The following is a 24,234-nucleotide window of genomic DNA, read 5'->3' as shown; positions in this document are numbered from 1 at the left end:
AGCCTCCAAAACCTGAAATACCTAGGAATCAACCTAACGAAAGAAATCAAAGACTTATTCTCTGAAAACTATAGCACTCTGAAAAGAGAGATTGAAGATGATATCAGAAAATGGAAAGACATCCCCTGCTCCTAGGTAGGAAGGATCAACATAGTGAAAATGGCCATACTTCCAAAACTGCTATAAGATTCAATGTAATCCCGATTGAAAACCCAGCACCATACTTCATGGACCTTGAGAAAACAGTCCAAAAATTCATTTGGAATAAGAAGAGACCCAGCATAGCAAAAGCATTTCTAGGTAACAGAGACATGGCAGGTGGTATTACAACTGCCAACTTGAAACTCTACTACAAAGCTACTGTGATAAAAACAGCATGGTACTGGCAAAGCAACAGACCTGAGGACCAATGGAACAGATTAGAAGATGCAGAAACAACTCCAGACACAGTCAGCCACCTCATCTTTGACAAAGGAGTCAAACACCCTCACTGGAGGAAAGATAGCCTCTTTAATAAATGGTGCTAGAGAAATGTTTCAACTTGCCAAAGACTAAAATTGGATCTATATCTCTCACCATACAGTAAACTAAAATTGAAATGGATTAAAGATCTAAATATTAAAACAGAAACACTAAACCAGCTGGAAGAGAGTTTAGGAAGAACTCTTGAAGACATTGGTGTAGGAAAAGATTTTATGAACAAAACCTCAGTTGCCTGTGAACTAGCACAAACAGTCAACAAGTGGGATCTCTTCTTACTAAAAAGCTTCTGCACAGCAAGAGAAACAACCAGCAGTGTGAAGAGACAACCCACATTGTGGGAGAAATTGTTCACCTGCTCTTCCTCAGACAAAGGGCTACTATCTCAAATCTATAAAGAACTTAAAAAAATCAGACCTCCCAAATATAAAGACCCAATCCAAAAATGGGCATCTGAAATGAATAGACATTTCTCAGACAAAGAAGTAGAAAGAGCAAATAAACATATGAGAAAATGTTCCACATCACTGGTCATTCAAGTGACACAAATGAAAACAACACTGAGATTTCTCCTCACTCCAGAAAGAATGGCTGCTATCATGAACTCAACCAATAACAAATGCTGGCAGGGCTGTGGGGAAACAGGAACCCTGCTCCACTGCTGGTGGGAGTGTAGACTGGTGCAACCACTGTGGAAATCAGTATGGAGATACCTCAAAGAACTAGGACTGGAAGTCCCATTTGACCCTGCTATTCCTCTGCTGGGTATCGTCCCAAAAGAATTAAAAGAATCATACCACAGTGATATATGTGCACCCATATTCATAGCAGCACAGTTTGTAATAGCTAAAACTTGGAAGCAGCCCAAATGCCCATCAACTAGAGACTAGATAAAGAAAATGTGGCTTTTTAATAAAATGGAGTACTACTCAGCCATAAAAAATGAGAAATTAGAGACATTTATTGCTAAATGGATGCACATTGAGGTGATACTCTTAAGTGAAATAAATACAACACACATCTGTAAATACAAAATAATGTCTCTAGTGTGAGAAACTTAAAGTGTAAATAAGGACCAAAATGTATAATAGATAATGTGAAATAGGAAGAAAAGGGGCAAAGAGGAAGGGGAAGTGGGAGGGGTAGGAGAAAGGAAAGAAGGGAATGTCATTAATATGAGAAAATGAAAAAATGGAAACAAAGCTTTTGTAAATAGGGAGGGATGGAGGGGTTGAACAGAGGGCAGGGGAAGGGGGAAAAATAAGAACCAAGAGAGATTATGTAAAGGTGCAGATTTCCAATGATGAATGTCATTATATTGTATCCCCAAAATGTACCAATAAAATAAATTTTTAAAAAAAGAATGGCAAAGATTAAAAAAAAAACTGAATAGTTTCTCTAGTTTGAGAAACTGAAAGTGTAAATAAGGCCTAAAAGGTATAATACATAATGTGAAATAGGAAGAAAAGGGGCTAAGGTGAAAGCAAAGTGGGAGGGGTAGAGGAAAAGAAAAGAAGGGAATGGAATGAATATGAGAAAATGAAAAAATGGAACCAAAGTCTTTGTAAATAGGGAGGGATGGCAGTTTCTCCTTGTGGTCAGACGTGGGTGGCTGCGCCCTGCTCCGTTCAGCTTGCCCAGGACCACCATACTTGGTAAATTGGAGGGATCATCACCTCCCACTTGAACCTGGAGTATTTTCAGGGGAAAGACAGCTGGAACCTGTAATAGAACCTTGCAGAGTTCAACCCTGCAGTAGGACAGGGAGCTCAATTTGGGACTTGCAGCCAGAAATCTGCCTGAATCTCATGGGTCTGCGACTGGCTTACTGAGACTCATTGACTTATAACTGACAGTGCCAAAACCAAAAATGAGAAGACATTTAAGCAAGTCACAAACTCAGACTTCCACCCCAGAAAAGGCAATTTCTGGGGAAAACGAGGTGGAAAAGTCTAATAATCAACTACCTGGACACCCTGAACTGATAGCACAGGAAGTAACAAAACAGATGAATGAGGCTCTAGAAAAAGTTAAAGCAGAAATAATCTCCCAGATAACTACAGAGATGGTGAGCAGAGTAAAAGACATAGTTAGAGGCTCTAGAACAGAAACAGAAAAATAGATGACTTCAGAAACATGCTTGAAGCCATGAATGCCCAGCATAAGAAAGAAATGGAAACCATGATGGCCCAACATAAGAAAGAAAGAAATGGAATCCATGAAACAGATTCAAACAGATATTCAGGAGATTAAAAACTCCACTGAAAGCATGCATAGCCGATTAAGGGAATCTGAAGATAGCATATCAGATATAGAAGACAGGATTGTCGTTAAGGACCATGAAAACAGAGATTTCTTAAAAATAGTAAGGGACTTAGGAAGGATTAATATAGTGAAAATGGCCATACTTCCAAAACTGCTATATAGATTTAATGCAATTCCAATTGAGATCCCAGCAGCATACTTCATGGATCTTGAGAAAACAATCCAAAAATTCATTTGGAATAAGAAGAGACCCAGAATAGCAAAAGCAATTCTAGGTAACAGAGACATGGCAGGGGGTATCACAATCCCCAACCTGCAACTCTACTACAAAGCTACTGTGATAAAAACAGCATGGTACTGGCAAAGAAACAGACCTGACGACCAGTGGAACAGATTAGAAGATGCAGAAACAACACCAGACACACTCAGCCATCTCATCTTCGATAAAGGAGCCAAACACCCTCACTGGAAGAAAGATAGCCTCTTTAATAAATGGTGCTGGAAAAATTGGGCTTCAACTTGCCAAAGATTAAAACTAGACCTATATCTCTCACCATGCACTAAACTAAAATCAAAATGGATTAAAGATCTAAATATTAACATAGAAACTCTGAACCGATTGGAACAGAGGTTAGGTAGAACCCTTGAAGACATTGGTGTAGGGAAAGATTTTATGAACAAAACCTCAGTTGCCCATGAACTAGCACAAACAATCAACAAATGGGATCTCTTCTTATTAAAAAGCTTCTGTACAGCAAGAGAAACCACCAGCAGTGTGAAGAGACAACCCACAATGTGGGAAAGAATCTTCACTTGCTCTTCCTCAGACAAAGGTCTACTATCTTGAATCTATAAAGAACTTAAAAAGATCAGACCTCCCAAATTTAAAGATCCAATCTGAAAATGGGCATCTGAAATGAATAGACATTTCTCAGACAAAGAAGTAGAAATAGCAAATAAATACATGAAAAAATGTTCAACATCACTGGTCATTCAAGAGATGCAAATGAAAACAATGCCGAGATTCCACCTCACTCCAGAAAGAATGGCTGCTATCATGAAATCAACCAATAACAAATGGAGGCGGGGCTGTGGGGAAAGAGCAACCTTGCTCCACTGCTGGTGGGAGTGTAGACTGGTGCAAGCACTGTGGAAATCAGTATGGAGATACCTCAAAGAACTAGGACTGGAAGTCCCATTTGACCCAGCTATTCCCCTGCTGGGTATCTTCCCCAAAGAATTAAAAGAATCATACCACAGTGATATATGTGCCCCATGTTCATAGCAGCACAGTTTGTGATAGTTAAAACTTGGAAACAGCCCAAATGCCCACCAACTGGAGACTGGATAAAGAAAATGTGGTTTTTTAATAAAATGGAGTACTACTCAGCCATAAAAAATGAGAAATTAGAGACATTTATAGCTAAGTGGATGCACATTGAGGCAATACTCTTAAGTGAAATAAATAGGACACATATGTATAAATACCAAATAGTTTCTCTGGTGTGAGAAACTGAAAGTGTAAAGAAGGACTAAAATGTATAATAGGTAATGTGAAACAGGAAGAAAAGGGGCAAAGGGGAAGGAAGTGGGAGGGGTAGGGAAAAGGATAGAAGGGAATGGGATTAATATATGAAAATGGAAAACTAGGAACAAAATCTTTGTAAATAGGGAGGACTGGAGGGGTTGAAGGGAGGGCTGGGCAAGGGTGAAAAATAAGAACCAAGAGAGATTATGTAAAGGTGCAGATTTCCAATGATGAATGTCATTATATCGTATACCTAAAATGTACCAATGCTTAGAATGAATAATCGATAATGCAAAATAGGAAGAAAAGGCCCAAAAGGGTAGCGGTAGTGGGAGGGGCAGGGGAAAGGAAAGAATGGAAAGGAAAAATGATGAGAAATGGAAAAAATGGAAATAAAGTCTTTGTAAATAGGGAAAGGTGGAGGGGGTGAAGGGAGGGCTAGAAATGGGGAAAAAAGAAGAACCAAGATGCATTATGTAAAGGTACAATTCCCAATGAGAAATGTAATTGTATTGCATACCTAAAATGTACCAATAAAAGAATTTAACAACAACAACAAAATAGTAAGGGACCATGAGAAATCAATCCAGCAGCTGCTAGATGATGCAAAGAAGATTAACGTAAGACTGATAGGAGTCCACAAAAAAACAGGAGAAAATACAATTGACATAAAAAAAGTTTTCACAGAAGTAGTAGTAGAAAACTTCCCAGAGAGAGGTGGAGAATTGGACATACAGATAAGTGAGGTATATAGAACTCCAATTAGTCATGATCAAAAAATATCTATGCCTAGACACATAATAATCAAGATCCCAGAAACCCAACAGAAGAACAAAATCCTACAGGCAGTTAGAGAAAAGAAACAAATCACCTACAAAGGAAAGCCCATCAAAATCACGGCAGAGTTTTCAACACAAACCCTCAAATCAAGGAGAGCCTGGAGTCAAGCATTTTAAGCCCTAAAAGAAAATAACTTCCAGCTTAGACTGTTGTATCCTGCAAAATTAATTATCCTTCAAAATTGATAGGGAAATTAGATACTTTCATGATAAAGAACACCTGAGAAATTTCATGAACACCAAATCAGTACTCCAAACCAGTACTCCAAACAATCCTAAGCAATATCTTAGAAAATGACATTGAAGATCACAACTCCATGAGGCCCAACAGAGGGAAGCCACCAGGCAAGGCAAGAAACTAAAAGGAAAGGGGAAAAAAAACCCCCAAAAACCAAGAAATAAAAGAGCCAACAATAGTAAAACATCATGACAAGGATGAGTCAATATTTATCAATTATAACTATCAATGTTAATGGTCTCAATTCACCAATCAAAAGAAATAGACTGACAGAATGGATTAAGAAGCAAAATCCAACAATATGCTGTATACAAGAAACACACCTAACTCAAAAAGAAATACATAGACTGAAAGTAAAAGCATGGAAAACAGTTCTCCATGCCACAGGAACCAAGAAAAAAGCAGGGGTAGCAGTTTTATTTGTAGACAAAGTAGATTTCAAGCAAAAACTAATTAAGAGAAACAAAGATGGTCACTATATCCTTGTGAAGGGAATAGTCCAAGAGGAAGAGATGACAATCATAAATATATATGCACCAAATATGAATGCCCCCAACTATACAAAACAAATATTAAAATAGACATGAAAAATAAGCTCTAATACAATTGTAGTGGGGGATCTCAATAGCCCATTATCACAATTAGACAAGTCATCTAGACAAAAAATCAACAACAAAATACTAGAACTGAACCAAGCTTTTGAACAAATGGACTTAATAGATGTCTAGAGAGTATTCCACCCCACAAAATCAGAATACACATTCTTTTCGGCTGCACGCAGGTCATTCTACAAAATAGATCACATGCTAGCTCATAGGACAAGTCTAAATAAATGTAAAACAATTGAAGTTACCCCCTGTATATTATCAGACCATAGTGCAATAAAACTGGAGATCAATAACATAAGAAACCGCAAAACCCCAACAAACACATGGAAACTGAATAACACCCTCCTGAACAACCAATGGGTCACAGAGGAAATTAAAGAAGAAATTAAACAGTTTCTACAAGTTAATGATAATGCCAATACAACATACAGGAGTCTATGGGACACAATGAAAGCAGTTCTATGCGGGAAATTCATAGCAGTGAATGCCCATATTAGGAAAACAGAGAAAACTCAGATAAATAACCTAATGCAGAACCTCAAGCTCCTAGAAAAAGAAGAGCATAACAAACCCAAAGCTCATACAAGACAGGAAATTATAAAGATCAGAGCAGAAATCAATGCAATGGAGATTAAGAGAACAATACAAAAAAGTCAATGAATCAAAGAGTTGGTTTTTTGAAAGAATAAATAAAATCAATAAACCTTTAGCTAACCTTATCAAAAAAAAAAAGGAAAGAAAAGGCTCACATCCATGCAATCAAGAATGAAAAAGGTGAAGTCACAACAGATCCAGCAGAAATCCAAAGCATCATCAATACCTACTTTGAGAACCTGTACTCTAATAAATTGGAAAACACAGAAGAAATGGACAGATTCCTAGATACATACGAATTACCTAAGTTAAATGAAGAAGATATAGAAATTCTAAACACCCCAATTAAAATGAGTGAAAATGAAAATGTAATAAAAAATTTACCAACAAAGAAAAGCCCAGGTCCTGATGGCTTCACTGCTGAATTCTACAAGACATTTAAGGAAGAACTCTTTAAACTCATCAAGGAAACTGAAAGGGAAGCAAAGCTTCCAAATTCATTCCTGAAAGCAAGTATTACTTTGATTCCAAAACCAGGCAAAGACTCAACCCAAAAAGAGAACTACAGGCCAATCTCCCTAATGAATATTGATGCAAAAATCCTCAACAAATAGGGAGGGATGAAGGGGTTGAAGGGAGGGCAGGAGAATGGGGAAAAATTAAGAATTTAAGAACCAAGAGAGAGTATATAAAGGTGCAAATTTCCAATAATGAAAGTTATTATATTGTATAACTAAAATGTACCAATAAAATTAATAAAAAAAGAAAATTATATTTTTAGAATCTGAATGTATCTTGTTTCTTCTCTCCCATTCTTGTAACTATTAAGACAATATCAAATCTCCATTTGGTCATTATTTTTAGCTGACTGATTATTGTGCTCTTACAAAGGTTTGGTATGTAGCTAAAATTTTGAATGGGATATAGTTTATATTTTTATGCAAGTCACTGATAAAAATGTATAGATGAATTAGTCTAAATATGCCTCTAGCTGGTATTGTTCCATAAGTCAACACTCCTTATTTCTGGAGATTTGACAAGATGTAAATCTAATTATACTATTATCCAGTTCTTTACCCCAAGAATATTTTAGGGAACTTTGTAAACTGACTGAAGATTACACTATCATATTAACTAAAACATCTCAAAGGAGGGGGTAGGAAATCCAATATTTCCCAAGGTGTCTGGCAAGAAATGAGTTAATATGTATAAAGCACTTAAAATAGAACTGACAAACAGCTACCACATGTATAAAATTTTGGTGATATTGTTCTGTTATTTTGGAATAAGTCATCAAGGAAATTGTCAGTACTTGAATTATTACACACTAACACAAAGGAAAACACTTATACACTAATAATATTTTCAGTGACAGAATCAATCTACTCCAAAATTCATTATCTAAACTCTCTTAGTTACTTTTCTTGTTGCTGAAAATACCTGACACTCAAAGCTAAAGTAGGAAAAGTTTATTTTGGCTTACAGTTTGTACACGTTTCAGTTCATCATCAACTGGCTGCACGGCAAGGTGGCATGGCAGAGGGGCATCATAGAGGAGAAACTGTTCATGGCAGGTAAAAACAGCAAGCAGCAAGTGATAAGCAGCAACTCTTTTTCTGTCCCTTATATTCCACCTAGGATACCCACCCTTAGGGCGGGCAGCCTCATCCAGGGTGGGGCAGCCTTAATCCTAGCATCGCACCATGAATCAGTCCTAGCATTGCACCATGAATCAATCCCAGTATCACATCCAACTTGTTCCTAGGATCAAACACCCTACATCCAGCCACCTCCAAAAAGCCCAACTATGATTGCATGAGGCTTTAGGGGGGACATCTAGATATAAGCCATAACATTAACACATCTACCCCAGGTTATATCAACCAGAAAAATTGTTACCTATTTCCCTGTACTAGGAATCTGTTTCATCTATTATTGTTAAAGGAAGTGTCTCAAGCAATGACTCTTTGGGTTAACTAACCATTCCTTGCTTCCTGTAATAGCTCAGACACTCTACCGGGTTAAGTTCTTAAATACCAGCATAGGCTTGGTGTGAGATACTAAGACAAAACTTAGACAATCTAAAGGCATTACATCACATCTTATTTAATAGATCACATCAGCGGCAACTTTCCTCCATGCTCGCTGCCTCTGTGACTGCTCTATGAGACCTAACACTTCCACTTTCTTGAAATGTCCCCCACAGTCAGCAGCAGCTCTGAAAATCCCTGCCCTGAATTCTCCCTCTCAGTCCAAATCCACTGTGGGCTCATCTGTATTCCAAAAGAACTTTGTTTTCTTTTTCTTCCCTTCTCTCAATCCTTTTAATCCTGTAGTTCAAGCAATTAACTCTACAAATATTAGCTGCAATCAAGGTCTAGCACATGTGGTAATTTTCCCTCTAATAAATCAATCAATTCTTTCCATGGAGTGTTTCTCCCCCTTACAGTCATTAGAGAATTACAATGCTACTTGAGGATCACCAGCAACTTGAATTAGTTAAGGAACGTCAATCAAATTTGCCAGATTTTGCTTCAAAGATGAGAAAAATGGGACGGATTTACGAAGCCCTCTTGCCTTAGAATAGGAAGCTTGATAGATCCCTATTGAATCTCTGTTAGAGAGGCCTTGGAATATATGATCCATTTGGAGGAAAATCAAAATCAGTACTACCAGTGACAAATCAGACAAAATGTAGAACCTCTTATTAAATAACCTGAAAATTAATAATTAGAATAATCAACCATGCAGTATCCCTAGGCAATATAATCTGTAATAGCTAATAGGTTACTATAACAAAGAAAAGAGACAAATAATCTGGCAAATGGACAAAGTTTAGTTTCATAATTTACAATTTGTATATACTTTAATTTTTTGGTATATGTTTGCAATACATACTATTTACATTGGTTTGGGGGTATTAGTGTACACACACACGCACACACACATAAAATATGCCCCCTGATATTTAGTTAGAGGGCACTACGGGATCCAAACACTGCTTCTGAGAGCTTATCTTAGAGTTTGAAACAGGGAGCAAGGAGTACAGGACCCAGCGAGAGACCATCTACCCATTCCAGTACAGCAGCTCAATTTTTGTCTCTTATTTCACCTAAGCTTCTGTTGAGGAAGTGGGGTTTCTTTTGCTTTAAAATTATTTGAGAATCACTTATGTGGCACAGACCACTATTTTCATAAATGCATAAAATGAATGCCAGAAAAATGGAAGAATTTTTGATTGAGTGGCAGACCCCAAAACAGACCCTGTATCTCATCTTTTCCACCCCATGCCATACCATGCTATTACACTTGGGAAGCAATGTCAGGTGAGAATTCAGCTGCCTTTAATTTGAGCCTTTTTTTTTTTGGCTTTTGTTTTCAAATGGCCATAAGGGAAAAAAAAATCAGCCAAATTAGCACGAGAAGAGGCTAGAATGCTACATTAGAAACAAAAACAGAGTCTGCAATTGTGCTCCTTTCTCTGTAGTCTCTCTAGTCACTCTGGAAAATTATATCATTATCTAGTACCTGAGACGGGTTACAGGGGAGAGGGGGAGGCCTAGTTCCATTTTCTTATGTCACCAAATGTATTCCTATTAAGATTGAAAGAAGTAAAGATTTCAGTAGGATACTTGGTGAAAACTTGCTGACATTAATGACTCAAATTCTCAGAGAGACTGCAAGGAAAATGGTGTCATCACTGTCATTCAAGCCTTTTAAGATGAAATTTCAAAAGAAGTTTGTCAGGCATAATGACTGCCAGGTTCTATTATATCAGCCTCAGAGGGTGGATCACACACTACTATGCGGCCTGTGGGCGGCTGACGTTGGATTTTGAAAGGAAGCTGCACAGAGAAGAGGTGATGTAGGCGTAGGACCCAAGCGGGGCTGCCTCACATGATCGGGACACATCACTGCTGACATTCGCATGGTAATTTGGGGGCAAATCTGTGAGCCAAGGGCTGGTCTTCAATCTTGGATATGCTGAAACCTGACCCAGGAGGACATTTAGAGGAGATCATGCTCTTAGTGCTGAACAACTTCAAGGAAGTTTGAGCTATTAATGCTCATGCTATGAGAATACTCCTCTCTGGTGACTGAGATATTTGTACTGAATGCATCCCAGCAATGAAATACCTGCAAAGCCTAGATAGTAATCAGCAGACAGCTACATGAGGACTGTGTAAGAGCAGTGGTTTTCAACTTTGCTGCACACTGCAATCATCGGGGGTGCTTCAATGCTAAAGCCACACTCTAAACTCAAATGTATCTGACTCTCAGGGATGAGGATGCAAACATCAGTATTTTTTAAATCTCAAGTGATTCCAATGAGCAGCCAAAGCTAAGAACCACTGGGTTAGAGCAAAAGGCAAGGCTTAGACAAGTTTTCAAGTTGCCAAGTAAGGACATTAAAGATTCAGCTACCATTATTTCATTAAAGAAAGGAAATTTTAACAAGCATTAGAAAGGACATAACTCCAAGACACAAGACTATGTTGTATTTATTTTTCTTATGTCTCTATAGACCAGTGATCACTTCACTACAGATTAATGCAAACCTAAGAATTGATGTGATCAAATTGCTTTCTACATTCATAGTCAAAGCTTTCCTCCTTGGACAGCTTTAGACACACTTGACTGAGCTTTAGTTAATTAAACTACTGTCCTGTGCTAACTACTCCTCTCTTGCCATAGCCTTTCTGTAGAGGTATTAACACTATAAAGTTGTAATTTTTGTTCCTTGACTTTAGAAATGTTCTGTCTTTTCCAATTACCAAATATGTTGATTTAATACATTTAACTCTTCTCAGACATCTTGAACTAAGGTTTCTAAAGTGGGTGGGACATGTATATACCTAGATAAGTAAGTATTGGGGGTACTGGTGCCATCTTGTTTTATTATGATGACTATTACTCTAAATCCAAGGGAGAAATCACAGGATTGCCAAATAATCTGAGTTGTGTTGTTTTTATGTGTGTCGAGTTACAGAGAAAATTAGTCTTGAAATAAAAAGACGTACTTTAAAGCTTATTTTGAGTGCCTCTTTGGAATCTATCTGCCCATTTCTTCGGTGACCATGGTTTATGTTGCTTTTCTCCTCACCTTAAGGTACATTGGTATTGGCATTCTTGAATCAGTTCTCAATTAGCTGTCTATTCTTAACAAGTCAGGCATTACAAACTACTAAAAGAGTTACTCACCTTTACTCCAATACTACCTCAAAGTTTCCTTCCACATGTGTATGAGATAGAGGCTCACTTATACTTGACAATGGTGTGAAATAAATCTTCATTTATTAATTTCTTCTAAGCCAATATGCTTAGGGGTAGATCAGGAGAATAGTAGCTAGAATAAATATGTGCTTTGGGCCAACTGGGAAAGTTCTATTTGCAGATGTCTGCGTTCTACAGAAACCCAGGATATATAACTAATATCAGCTACTCGGTCCTTACTACTACTCCCAGTCCAACTCAACTAAAACTGAAATGCTTGCTGTCTTTTCAAGGTTAGGGGTTTTGCTTAGAGTAGCACATAAACCTCAGATTTCCAAGACCTTTATTTGACTCCCAGTGCCCTCTCCTTTTCAGCAAGTTGCCTGATCTTTCTGGTCTCAGTTTCCATATCTATAAAATGAGAATATAATCATCTTGTAACATCACTTCATATAATTATAAGAATTAAATAACATAATTCAAGTGAAATACTTAGCAAAGACCCAGACATATTAAATACTTACTAAAAATTAACTTTGTAGGTCAGAGCTCAGCACAATACCATGGCATTCAGTAGCTGTTCAGTGAATAATCACATACACACTTCTATTTACAGAAGGAGGAATTTCATGGGACATGCAAAATAAAGAAGCTGTCACTGAATTCTGAGCTTTAGCTTTCAGGTCTTTACAATTTAAACAAACCCATTTTGTTACATAATTTTGCCCATGACTTTGTCTTTTGTCTCCCTAAAAGCTAATCTTCCTTGCCCTTCTATGCTGAATTCTTTCTGACCACAATCCCTTTCCATTAAAATGCCCTTGTCTTTATAGATTCTGGTACTTATTAGACCCAGAGCCACATTCTCTTTCTGTCATACTGAAGCAGCCTAATGCTTTCAAGGAAAGCACTTAGAAATCCATATATTTGCACCTGCATCTCCGTATTTTCAAATTCTGCCAAGAAGAATTTGAATCACATCCTCACATCCACATCACTTCTGAGCCGTGGATCTGAGAGATGGAGGTAGGAGGACAAGTCCCTGTGTTACTCTGGGATGCTTCATATCCATGCAGGACCCAATGCAGTGAAATATTTTTATCCTGCTATAATTAAAAAATTGCAAACTCAATTAATTAATATTTTGCAACTTCTTTCTACCTCTGCCAAAGCTCCTCTTTTTCCCCCTCCAGAAACAAAAACAAACTAAAAACACATCAAGAGATGAGCTTCTCGAGTTGCTTAAAATTTATCGTAAGAGTCAAGCCTGTTTCTGAAAGTTTCAACTTACCCAATCAGACAACAGGCTGAGGAAGGGAGACATTTATCAAGTTACACGGAGGACTCCATCTGTTATCCTAGACCTTTGTTACAAAGTGACACAAGAGGACATACTCTAAGGTAGTTTGAGTTTTATTTTACAGATTCTTAGTTCAAAGATTTCAATTTAGAGAGAAGAAGCAGGACAAGAGGAGAGAAGCCAAATATGAGTGATGAAGAAAACTTCATAGACTGACATTCAACCCAGCGAGAACCACCATCTATGGTGAAGTTGCCTTTTCAGCTGGCATCTGTCTCTTCGCTTTATAATAAATGTAGTCAAAGAGGCAGTTTCTTCTTGATGTGCACAAAGGTCTTGCTTTTGAACTGCACCCTCATAACAGCTGTTTCTTAACATGCCAAACCAACAGAAGAAAATCATTTTTTGCATGGCTGGGGTGTTAAGCTTTGTGTGTGCTCTCGGAGTTGTGACAGCTCTGGGGACACCATTGTGGATTAAAGCCACCATCCTCTGCAAAACAGGGGCTCTGCTTGTCAATGCCTCAGGACAGGAGCTGGACAAGTTCATGGGAGAGATGCAGTATGGGCTTTTCCACGGAGAGGGTGTAAGGCAGTGCGGGTTAGGAGCAAGGCCCTTTCGGTTCTCATGTAAGTAACAATTGTATTGAATTATTGAATACTTTGGAACACTCGTCCAACTGTTGCAAGGAATTATGTTGAGGGTCTACCTGTTTATTGCAGGACTTTTTAAACTGGTGTGAACCATTTGAAATACCTAAGACCCAGAGTAATTTCTTCTTTCTAGTTTTTATTGTTTTATTTTTATTTTATTAATTTTTCATTCTTGCTATTTGTATTACAACAACACATAGTTCATTGGTTGTTATTTAACTAAAGATTTTGAAAACATAAGCAATTAAGAACCTCAAATGTCACTCTTCATGTAGGAAATTATGGAGTCTTTTTTTTTTTAAGGGAACTTAGGGAAATATGAAAGCTGTAAGAAATGCTCTTTGTGCCTTTTGTTCTTTAATAAAGGACCGGTGTCATGAGCTAATTCTTAGCTAATGCTACCTGCTTTTCTTCCTCACCCATGGCCCATGTTTCTTGTCCTTCACCCTCTTTATCCCTGCCAGGACCTTTGGTGCTGATAATCTGTTTTCATTTTTAACCAATTTAAAGTAACTTGACTATAGAAATTTTAAATGTTTTGGGATAATGGGGAAAGAATTAGATGCATATTTAGTATAGAAAATCTGCAACTGATTGACCTTCAAATCATGTAGAGACTGAGACAGATTTTCCTGTCATGATTTTTGTGAAATAGAAGTGTTATCCACAGTATTTATAACCTGTTTATCTTAAGAAGAGAATTTTTTAAAAATTACCATGTGAATAGGAAACTCATTAAATGAAAATTAATAAGAAGTCATTTGTTATATCTCTCATAACACACATTCAGAAGTTATTATTATTTCAGAAGGGCTGGTTTGGAACAATCTTATGAAGACACAGTCAGTAAATTACTGCATAAATCACTCTTCAGGAAAGGAGGTTACCAATTGAGGCATTTAAAATGAATTATTATTTTGCCTGAGTTTCTTTTCTCCTCTAGTATAGGTAGAAGGTGAAATTAATTGAATTTATTATTAACATATGCAGCATCTAATTAAATTTCAGTGCTGGTCTATTTGTATTTCTGCAACATTCCTTATATCTTCTTAGTAGTCACTGGGCACCAACCTTCAATTCACAGATGTTGTAAATTAATATGAATTTTCATAGGGTTCTAGAGAATCCCCAAGAATTAGTCTTCAGCTTTTCAAGGAATTATCATCAAGTAGATTTCATGAAGTGGATACCAACTCTTTTCACTGAATGCGTGTAGTTCATTAAGATGTTGGGGGCTGTTAGAGCTGCTCAGCTTTCCTTAGTGGAGGCAGGAGAACAAAACAGAATGTTATGTGGTCTGCAAGTGTAGTGAAAAATAGAAAAAGGAAAAATAAGGATGAGTGAAATGATTTAATCATGACAGCATGAGTAAAGCTTCTCAGAGATGAATTTAAACAAAAGTGTAAGTATACAGTGAATACTCAGAAGCCTGTGTATTTACCACAGTGAAATGGAGATAAACTTAACTCATGTCATAGAACATGTTTCAAAACAGTAACAAGATGTTTCTGAACACTTACTACACACTAGGCACTTTATGTACTTCATTTTATTCAGTCTTCATGGGGCCACATTCTTTCCTCTTGCAGTTCAGTGAATAATTTTTGTGCCTGTTTCCTCCTGTGCTGGGTCTATCTTTGAAGAAGTCCTTCCAATCAAGTGCCCCTCTTGCTTTCTGTGAGGACTAGCAGAGTTGGTGGGGCTAAAACAACATGCTCACCTACCTCCTAGAATTAATTAGCCTCCATAATACCCCAAACACTTCTCCCCAACCTCGTGAAGAAAACTTAATTCACTTGTTTGTTCTATGGTGATAAGCATCTATCTATATGTACCACAGACTACACATACTAAGTATTCTCTATATACTACATGTAAGTATTCATATTAAAATCTCATTCACTTTGGTGAGATCCAGAGAAGTGTACTAATAATATAACTTTTTTTTCTGCCTAAGCATAGAAGTATCTCTTTCAATGAGACATAAAATGCTGGAGAAACTCGAGAATAAACAGATCTAATGGACTCCCCAAAGAGCATAAGGTTCATCTAAATAAATATCCCTCTCAATATTAAAACTTCCTAGTCAACATGCCATTGGGATATATGGCACTCTTGAAGTTTATAGTCCCATTGCAATGTATGTTTGGGGTTCACATTTTCTCATTCCAAATACCGTGATGCTATTAATGATGTTTCATCAATGTATCATTGAAGTAGGAGTCCTCTGATATTCTTCCGGATAAAAGAGTATAAATCCTTTTAATATAAAAGAATAAGAGGCTTAACTGCCTTCTCAGTAATAGCTTTCTTTGAGAAAGCTCTTTAAGAGCCTCCAGAGAACACAGGCAGATGATTCCTTTCCCTTTCTTCCAGAGACCAACTTATGATTAGAGCACAACTCATTTCCCAGAACCATCCCCTTTTTCATTGTTCCTCTCCAAAGTTATTAAGCAAATATTTGGATTTGCAGAAACTTTCCGGTGTGGGAGGAATGGAAAAGGTAACATCAAAATACCAATTGCTTTATGGCTGTGTGTGTGTGTGTGTGTGTGTGTTATTATCATCAATTAATATGAATTTCAATTCTGTTGCATTACTAAATTCTATTTTGCTTATCCAAACTTTTCATTTAGGCCGGGACTGGACAACAGAAATACAATGCAAAGCCAGGTGTATTGGCACACGCCATTAATCCCAACACTCAGGAGACTGAGGCAGGAGGATTGCCATGGGTTCGAGGCTAGCCTGGACTACATAGCGAGACCCTGTCTCGAAAAAAAGAAATACAATTCAAGCCATGAATGCAAAGCACTTATGCAATTTAAAATGTTCTAGTAACCACATTTAAAAAAAAGCAAAAATAAACAGGTTAAATTAATGATATATTTTCTTTAACCTGAAACCCAGAATATTATCATTTTTAACATGTAATCAATATAAAAGTTATTGAGATATTTCAAATTCTCTTGTTTTACTTAGTGCTTTGAAATTGTGTTGTTTTATACTTATAGCATGCTTAATGCAGGGTAGCCATATTTCAGGTGCCCATTTTAATGGCTACTGGATTAGACAGTACAGATTTAGAGGGAGATTCACTCTGAATAAATTGGCCATTGATGGTGTCCATATTCTAAATGACTTTTTAGTGGCTCTGCTTTACAAGTCTATGTGTGTTATTTTTATGTGCAATGTTCGTGTCACTTTTAAAACCTAGATATATGGCACAACCTGAGAATGAGGACTGCACCAGAAGAAAAGTTTGACAATGTAGTCATGTTTGTTCCTATTAAATGTTCCCAATTGATCACTCCATATCTTTTAATTATAACAAGAATCTGCTCTGCTAGCATGCACAGTTATGCTGGGAAAACTTCTGCCTCATTTACTCTTGTGGATTCTCATGCAGTTATGGGTCAGTGGTTCATTTTCTAGAGGTCACAGCATTCGTACCTAGCACACAATTTCATTCATTATAATGAAGAAAGATTTTCCTTTCAAGGCAACACAACTGGTGGGCTTAATTTTTCCTGATATATCACCTGTAAGATTTTAATGATGATGTTTAAACTCTAAATGTAGTCAATAAGACAAAAACTGCTAGTTCTGAGCTCAGAGCATGTGGGTGGATTTCTGTTTTGGTGGTTTGAAACATTTCAGAACATATCAAAATATGTTACCAAGAATCATATGGTATCAATCATTCCTAGATATACTGATATAGTCATTGCCAAGGCAGTTCAATGAACTGGTAAAACACATGGAATCCTTTTTTTTTAAATGTGAAAAAATAAATTTTAAATAGTCGTGTATCACAGCTTGTAACTTTAGTCATACTTTGTAAAGCATTTGCATTTGGACCTTACCATTGAAAATTTGTAAAAAGCTTAACAGAGATTTAGCTCACTTCATATTTTAGAAAAGTAGAGTTTCTTTACCAAATGAGGCGTATGACCTAGATTGCAGAGAGGATGATGAAACTACTTCTGTGAACAAGAAGGTGCCTTCTTGAACATATTTGGAATAGAGCACTGCAGTTGGACCCAGGATCTCTGTGACCCAGGGTCACTGTGACTTGGCACCCTCCATCTTCATGGTCTCTTTCAACTCTACCTCTTGTCCCCCGCTGACCTGATATGCCCCAGGGGACCCACTTATCACCATCCTGCACATCCTGCATTTCTGCTACGGCCTGGCCCATGGTAGAGCAGCAAAGGGCTTTGCTGTCCCTACCCTTCCTTAAAGTAGAGTGTGTTAGTTACTTTTCTCTCATTGCTGAGAGAAAATACCCGACACCCCAAATTAGAGAGGAAAGGGTTTATTTGGCTTACAGTTTGTAGAGGTTTCATTTCATAATTGGCTGGCTTCAAGGTAGAGTGGCAGAGAGGCATCACAGAGGAGAAACAGTTCATAGCACCCACACGATAGCCAAACCAACAAGGGACCTTAACAGTGTCGTTCTGCTCCTTTTATCTTATTCAGACTACTGGGATCAGGGCAGTGCCAAACCAATCACTAGCACCACACACTCTGGACCACCTCTGACTGCACGAGGCTTCAAAAGGACATCTAGACCCAAACCATAACATAGGGCCTATGTGGAAGCAGGCATGGTGGGGGAGAAAGTTGTAGGGAGGCTACGGAGTTGACCTTGGAAGTCTATCTGATAGGAGAAAAGAGAAGGAAGCCACTTTTATCTAGCCAGAGTATGCCTTCTACCTTTTCACTTAGGGGCCCTATTGTTAGTCTCTTCACCTATGAAAAAAGTCTATCATATAGTCTATCATTCCTCATTGCAACAAATGCAATTAATGGAATGGAAGATAGTAATGTGTGAGAAGGAATAACCTTCAAATTCACTCAGCCAAGTATGAGTCTGTCCTTCCTAGATCTTGAAGTCCTCTCCATTATTTCAAAACACTTCTAAGTATTTGAGAATGTGTATTTCTTCTCTGCAAGAACATCCTAATCCTCAAGAAAGCAGGGGATAGATATTATTTGTCCTGGTACTCCCTCAAACCAGGGCCTAAAACAGTCATGATACAAAGAAGTTCTAACAAATGTTTAGTTAGATGACACTATTGTGATTAAACAACCTAGATTTCAGGTGAGTTGGCCACTTAATGGGGATTAGACCTGAGCAAACCTCATCACTTGATTGCTTTTTAGGTCTTGCTTCCATAAAAAGGATCTGAAAATAGGTAATTTCTTAACATCTTTTCCAGTTCAAATACTCTGTGATCTTTAAAATGTGTGACTGGCTATTCTTGAAAAAGCCCTTCTAGCTTTAAAATTATATGACCCTTCTAGTCTCAGTCACTTGAAGTCTCCCTCCACTGACAGATTTCAGCCACCATTATTAGAAGTGGTGAGTTATGAGTGCTTTTACTCTGTTCCTCAAAGCTCATGATTTTTAAAGTATTCCAAAATACCTGCTATTTATCAGGACCCAGACAAATTTCATTATCAAAGTGAGTACTTTTTTTCTTCCCTGTCACAATCTCTTACTTTTTGTGTGGAAAAATCACAGTGAAGAAGGAGCTAATGAAGAATGGGCTGCTTTGGAATTCTGGGGAGATAGGTTAGTGGATTCCTGAGAGAAATGGTGTCTTAATCACTTTTCTGTCACTGGGACAAAATATCCAACATCTACAAATTAAAGGAGGGAGGTTTATTTGGCTCACAGTTTTTAGAGGTTTCTGTCCATAACCTGCTGGCTCCAAAGCAGAACAGAATGGCACAGGAGTGTGGCACAGCAATAGCTGCTGCTCATGCCACAGCACCCAGGAAACAGTGAGAGACAAGAGAGGAGTCAGGGAGAGAGATAAACTCTTCCAGGCCACGCCCCTCGGTGACATACCTCCTCTGACCAGGCCTCACCTCCTAACAATAAGTCTACTATAAAACCCATATAACCCTGTCACCATTCAAAAGCCCCATGAGGCTTTGGGCTCCTGGATAGGAGCCACCATAAATACCCAAACAACTGAGGTGGAGCTGTTGCGAAAGTCAAAAAGGAAGGGTCAAAAAGCAGGGACGCTAATCTTGTACTCTTCTCAAGTTTTCCTAAACTCTTCGTTCATCCTTACTAAATACTTCTTCTTCCCCAAGTCTAATTTCTTAAGCTGATAAATGTAAGAAGTTAGAAATGATCAGTGTGTCTAACACTCCAAGGGTATTCTTTACCCAGAAGAGGCACTTCATAAAAATTATCCTCTGAGCTGTGAGATATGTGGGGGAAATGCTTTTGAGGAAAGAAACTTCTTGTTCTCCTTTTTTAGTCCAGAGAAAGGATTTTTATCTCTCCCTTTCACTAATAACTACCCTCCAGTATCTTAATCAAAACAAAACAAAACCTTGCAGAATCAGCCTTGTTTAAAAATTATGATTTTGGAAATGTGTGCTCATGTGCACACACACATGCACACACTCATACGCCTTTCTTCCTTTTAAATTATCCCACATTCTAAGCAAGTAAAATCATTGATCATTGCCCTTCACACCTGGGAGCTAATGTAAAGGGCTAACAGGGATGTTTCTCTCCTTTTTTTGTATTTAAACATATTTTAACTGATACATAAAAATGCACATATTTATGGGATGTGATGCTTTGACACAAGTATACATTGTTTAATGTTTAAATCCGAATAAATTTATCTATCTCCTCAAACATTTATCATTTCTTTATGGTGAAAACGTTCAGAATCCTTTCTCCAGCTTTTTAAGATACACAGTACATTACTTGGATGTATAGTTATCCTACTAAGCAACAGCCCACCAGAACTTTTTGCTTCCATGTCACTGTAACTTAGTACCCACTGATCAACCTTTCCCCATCCCCATGTCTCCTCTGTTCTACCCAGCCTCTGGGAACCGCAATACTACTCACAACTTCCATGAGGTCAACTTTTAAAACTTGCATATGAGGGAGATCATGAGGTTCTGGTTTTTTGTGCCTGGCTTATTTCACTTAACATAATGATGGTTCTAAGAGCTCTGGAACTCAACCCTGTAGTATAGTTTTACCTATTGGGTTATGACTCCAAGATTGTTCTCATACTTTCTGCTTTCTCTTCTAATTTCTGAGGGGAATTCATTCATTCCATGGACTTTCAGACATTTCAGAAGAAAAACAAATGCTTATTTCAACTGCCCATCTATTGAGTACTGCATAGATGCCAAGCATTTTACATATATTCTCTCCAATCCCTACGTGAACAGTGTTATGACAAGTAACTCTTGGACAAGTATGGAAACTGGAAACACAGGTCACGATATGTTCCTGAAGTCACAAATTCAATTGGTAGCAGACCTGGATTCAAATTCAAAGGCATACATTAGATTACACTCTTTCCTTTGCCAAATCTTGCCTACTTAGAATATACGAAAAGGCTTCCAAGGGCCAAGGATTTAGCTCAGTAGTTCTGCCGCCTGGCTTGCAAGCGCCAGATCCCGAGTTAGATCCCCGGTACCAAAAAAACCAAACAAAAAACAAAAAACAGGCTTCCAAAAGATGAAGACCATACAAGATTAGCCTTCAATTTCACCATCTGTGGGAGTGGCGGTTGGGGGGGGTAGGGGGGTGCTAGGGTATAGAACCCATTGCCTCAAGTGCACACACACTGCACTACGGAGCAACATCCTCAGCCCTCATCATCTATCTGAAAAATGACAATACTTCACGATAACTTGTTTTTATGTGTCCATGTGACTTGAATTCATTCATTGTTTTTTAAATTTCACATTTTAATGTCATGATATAAAAACTCCAGTTATTGATCTTTGGAAGACAAAAAAGTCAAGTCAAGCCTGTTTAATGATCTAGGTTGAGCAGGTCACATGCTTCGTTCCAACTTTTGAGTTATATAAATGATATTGTCTTGAGACTGACTGGGTTTAAGGCAGAGATATGTGATTGCACTTGTGGTTACCTGACTGAAGATTACTACCAACTAAAGTCTTTATGGTACAATCTTCAAAGTCAGTTACTTTGACTACAGCAATGATTTCACCACAGCAATTAACAAAATAGCAGACTTTCCTGAGGTGACATAAACTGTTTCAAAGCTGAGCCAGGGACCAAAAGAGAAAACAGGTACAAGCACTTTATTCATTTTAAGAACTGGTGTCTTACCAATGGAATAGAATCAGAACATGAATTAAAGTCTTGTTTTTAAAAAATAAAAAATAACAGCTCATTTTTATCTCTGAGATATGTTAAGGGTTTTATAAAGCTATAGGCATATTTTTTAACAAATTTCATACACGTTAAAGAATGACAAATTTGCTTCCCTTTTAGTCATGCATTTAGATACCCGGACAGGGTGTGGCATGATACACTTTTATTACAGGTGTAATAGAATTGGTTAATAGCAAATTTTGTACCTGGCAGATTAATTTATGCAGAGTTCATATTTTGCTCCTTCTCAGCATGTTGTAGCGGTGGCAAAGGCATTCTCAGGAGTTATTACCCCAACATAATCATACCCCTGTGGATTAGGAGCAGTTAAATAGGTTCTGTTATCAGAGACACATATGTGCCAGAGCAGCTGCCATCCCTAAGCCACCATGGTGATTAAGACTCACTGATGGCTGCATCTGAATGGGCCTGAGTCAGGTGGATACACTTCAGCTGAGAGAAATTCAGGTGAAGTGCTGAGAAAATTGTATTTTAAACGGTTCTATCATATCATCAGGTCCCCTCCTTTTAAGTGCTGGGGTCATGGATTTCATTTTGCCTGACCACGTGGCCATCAGAAGCCTGGCTCAATACCTGGGCATGAGATTCTGGGTGATATTAAGGGAGATGAATGAATCGAGCTTATGTCAGGGGATGTCTTTTACTGGCTCTCCGTAATGACTGGCTGCAGACGAGCTGAAGGGGAAAGTCAGATCAAGAGCATTTCTGTAAAAAGAAAGAAATCATCTCTCACTCTATTTCAAGAAAATGAATAGCTGAGCACCAAGGGGCCAAATACTTTTTTAAAAAAGCACATTCTTTCATGTGGACGACAAGTTGAGAAGAAAAACAGGACCTCTGAAGCTACCTTTGTGGCTTTAATCTGGGAAGAAGTTGCAGCGCCATTGCTGACATCACTATCAGAGGCTGCCTGAGTTCTGAGGGCTTAACAGATGGCATTATCTGCATTGCACATCTGGCCAGATGAAGACAAGAAGGGTTGATGAGACCGAAATTGTTAGATCAGTGGTCCATGACCTTGGCTATGATTTAAAATCACCTGGGGAGCTTTTAAAACTGCTAATGCCAGGCTCCATCCCCAACCAATTGAATCTGGATCTCTGGGCATTGGGCCTGAGCACTGGAATGTGTAAAAGCTCCCCAGCTGATTTGAGCATGCAGCCATGGCTGAGAATGGCCAAGGTGATTGGTGGTGGGCAAGAGAGGTGGAAGCAATGGAGGCCAAGAGGTAGAGAGGGCTCATTGTTAGGGATGAGGGAAGCTACTAGAAGGAAAGCAGGCATGAGGAGTATTTAGCATTCCCTCTCCACACTTGGAGGTTGTCTGGTCAAACTCAAGCCAAGATCATGGCTTCCATTCCTTTAGCTTCATAATTCTGTGAAGGATCCTATGCTTCATCTACATCCACCTGGCCTCAGAGGGAATGAGTAAGAAACTGAGCATAATTGGCTCTCAACCCCCAAAATCTTCCCTGTTTGCGATTCTGCTCACCAGTTACAGAAACCTGTTCAATGATTGGCTGAGCAAAAGGAGTCAGCTCTGTCCTTGGCAGGCCTGCTTCCTACTACCCAGGCTTGCCTGTCTGCATGGGTGAAGCTGCTTATTTTGGGGAGTGTCTAAGCCACATTCTCTAATCACTTTATTAGAAACAAAGCTAATGTCTTGACCTCCTTCTGCCTGTCTCCTATGGAAAGGCTCTGCTCCTTCCAAAGAGACTCCCAGGGGTCCCCTTTAGAGGTGTAGTATCAGTCCAAACATCATTTTAGACAAACCATTACAGAGAATATCCAAGAAATTGCACAAGGGAAATAGAAACAAGAATGGGAACAATATATCAGACAGTGAGGAAAGCATGTGACAGGTATCAAATAAGTAATTAACTATAAATCAAAAGTTCCAGGATTATTTATAGCAATAGTCACCTACCTGGTCAGGGGAAAAAAGTAAAACATCTCAGCTACAAGACAGACGTTTGCTTGAATTCCATGCAAGGACTCCTGGGGAGGCAGGGCTCTCTTTGGTCCCAATGCACATATGTTCTCTGACCACCTGTGGGCCAAATAGCTCTCTCACCTGCCCCCAGTGATTGAGCCTCAGACTTGGAGATGCACTGCACAGAGTTCCCACATTCTTCACTCTTCTCAGAAGTACAGCCCTCCTGCTGTTCTCATCAGGTTAAAAGAATGTTTAGGCAATTACTTCAAATTTACAGAGAGCTTCCAGATAAATGATCTCCTTGGTATTTCTCTGACATTTCTTTTTTTTAAATTTTACTTTTAATTGACATATAATAATTGTACATATTCATGAGCTAC

General features: G+C 38.3%; 1 protein-coding gene and 1 long non-coding RNA gene across 3 annotated transcripts in view; one reads left to right on the top strand and one right to left on the bottom strand.

Annotated features, from left to right (window-relative positions):
* LOC147825288 (uncharacterized) overlaps positions 1-24,234 on the bottom strand; it is a 39,635-nt gene that overhangs the window by 5,537 nt on the left and 9,864 nt on the right. The window lies entirely within an intron of this gene.
* The window catches only part of Clrn1 (clarin 1), a 39,151-nt gene continuing 28,288 nt past the window's right edge, over positions 13,372-24,234 (top strand). For both annotated transcript variants that reach the window (XM_004834454.3, XM_004834453.3), the window contains exon 1: positions 13,372-13,695. In XM_004834454.3, the coding sequence (XP_004834511.1) occupies positions 13,443-13,695 (253 nt within the window). In that variant the 5' untranslated portion in view covers positions 13,372-13,442. The remainder of the gene's footprint in view (positions 13,696-24,234) is intronic.

Source organism: Heterocephalus glaber, unplaced genomic scaffold (genome assembly GCF_053883595.1).
Source record: "Heterocephalus glaber isolate CG9 unplaced genomic scaffold, H.glaber_assembly_v1.0 deba00001504, whole genome shotgun sequence".
NCBI lineage: Eukaryota > Metazoa > Chordata > Mammalia > Rodentia > Bathyergidae > Heterocephalus > Heterocephalus glaber.
This window is presented reverse-complemented; position numbering and strand designations above follow the sequence as displayed.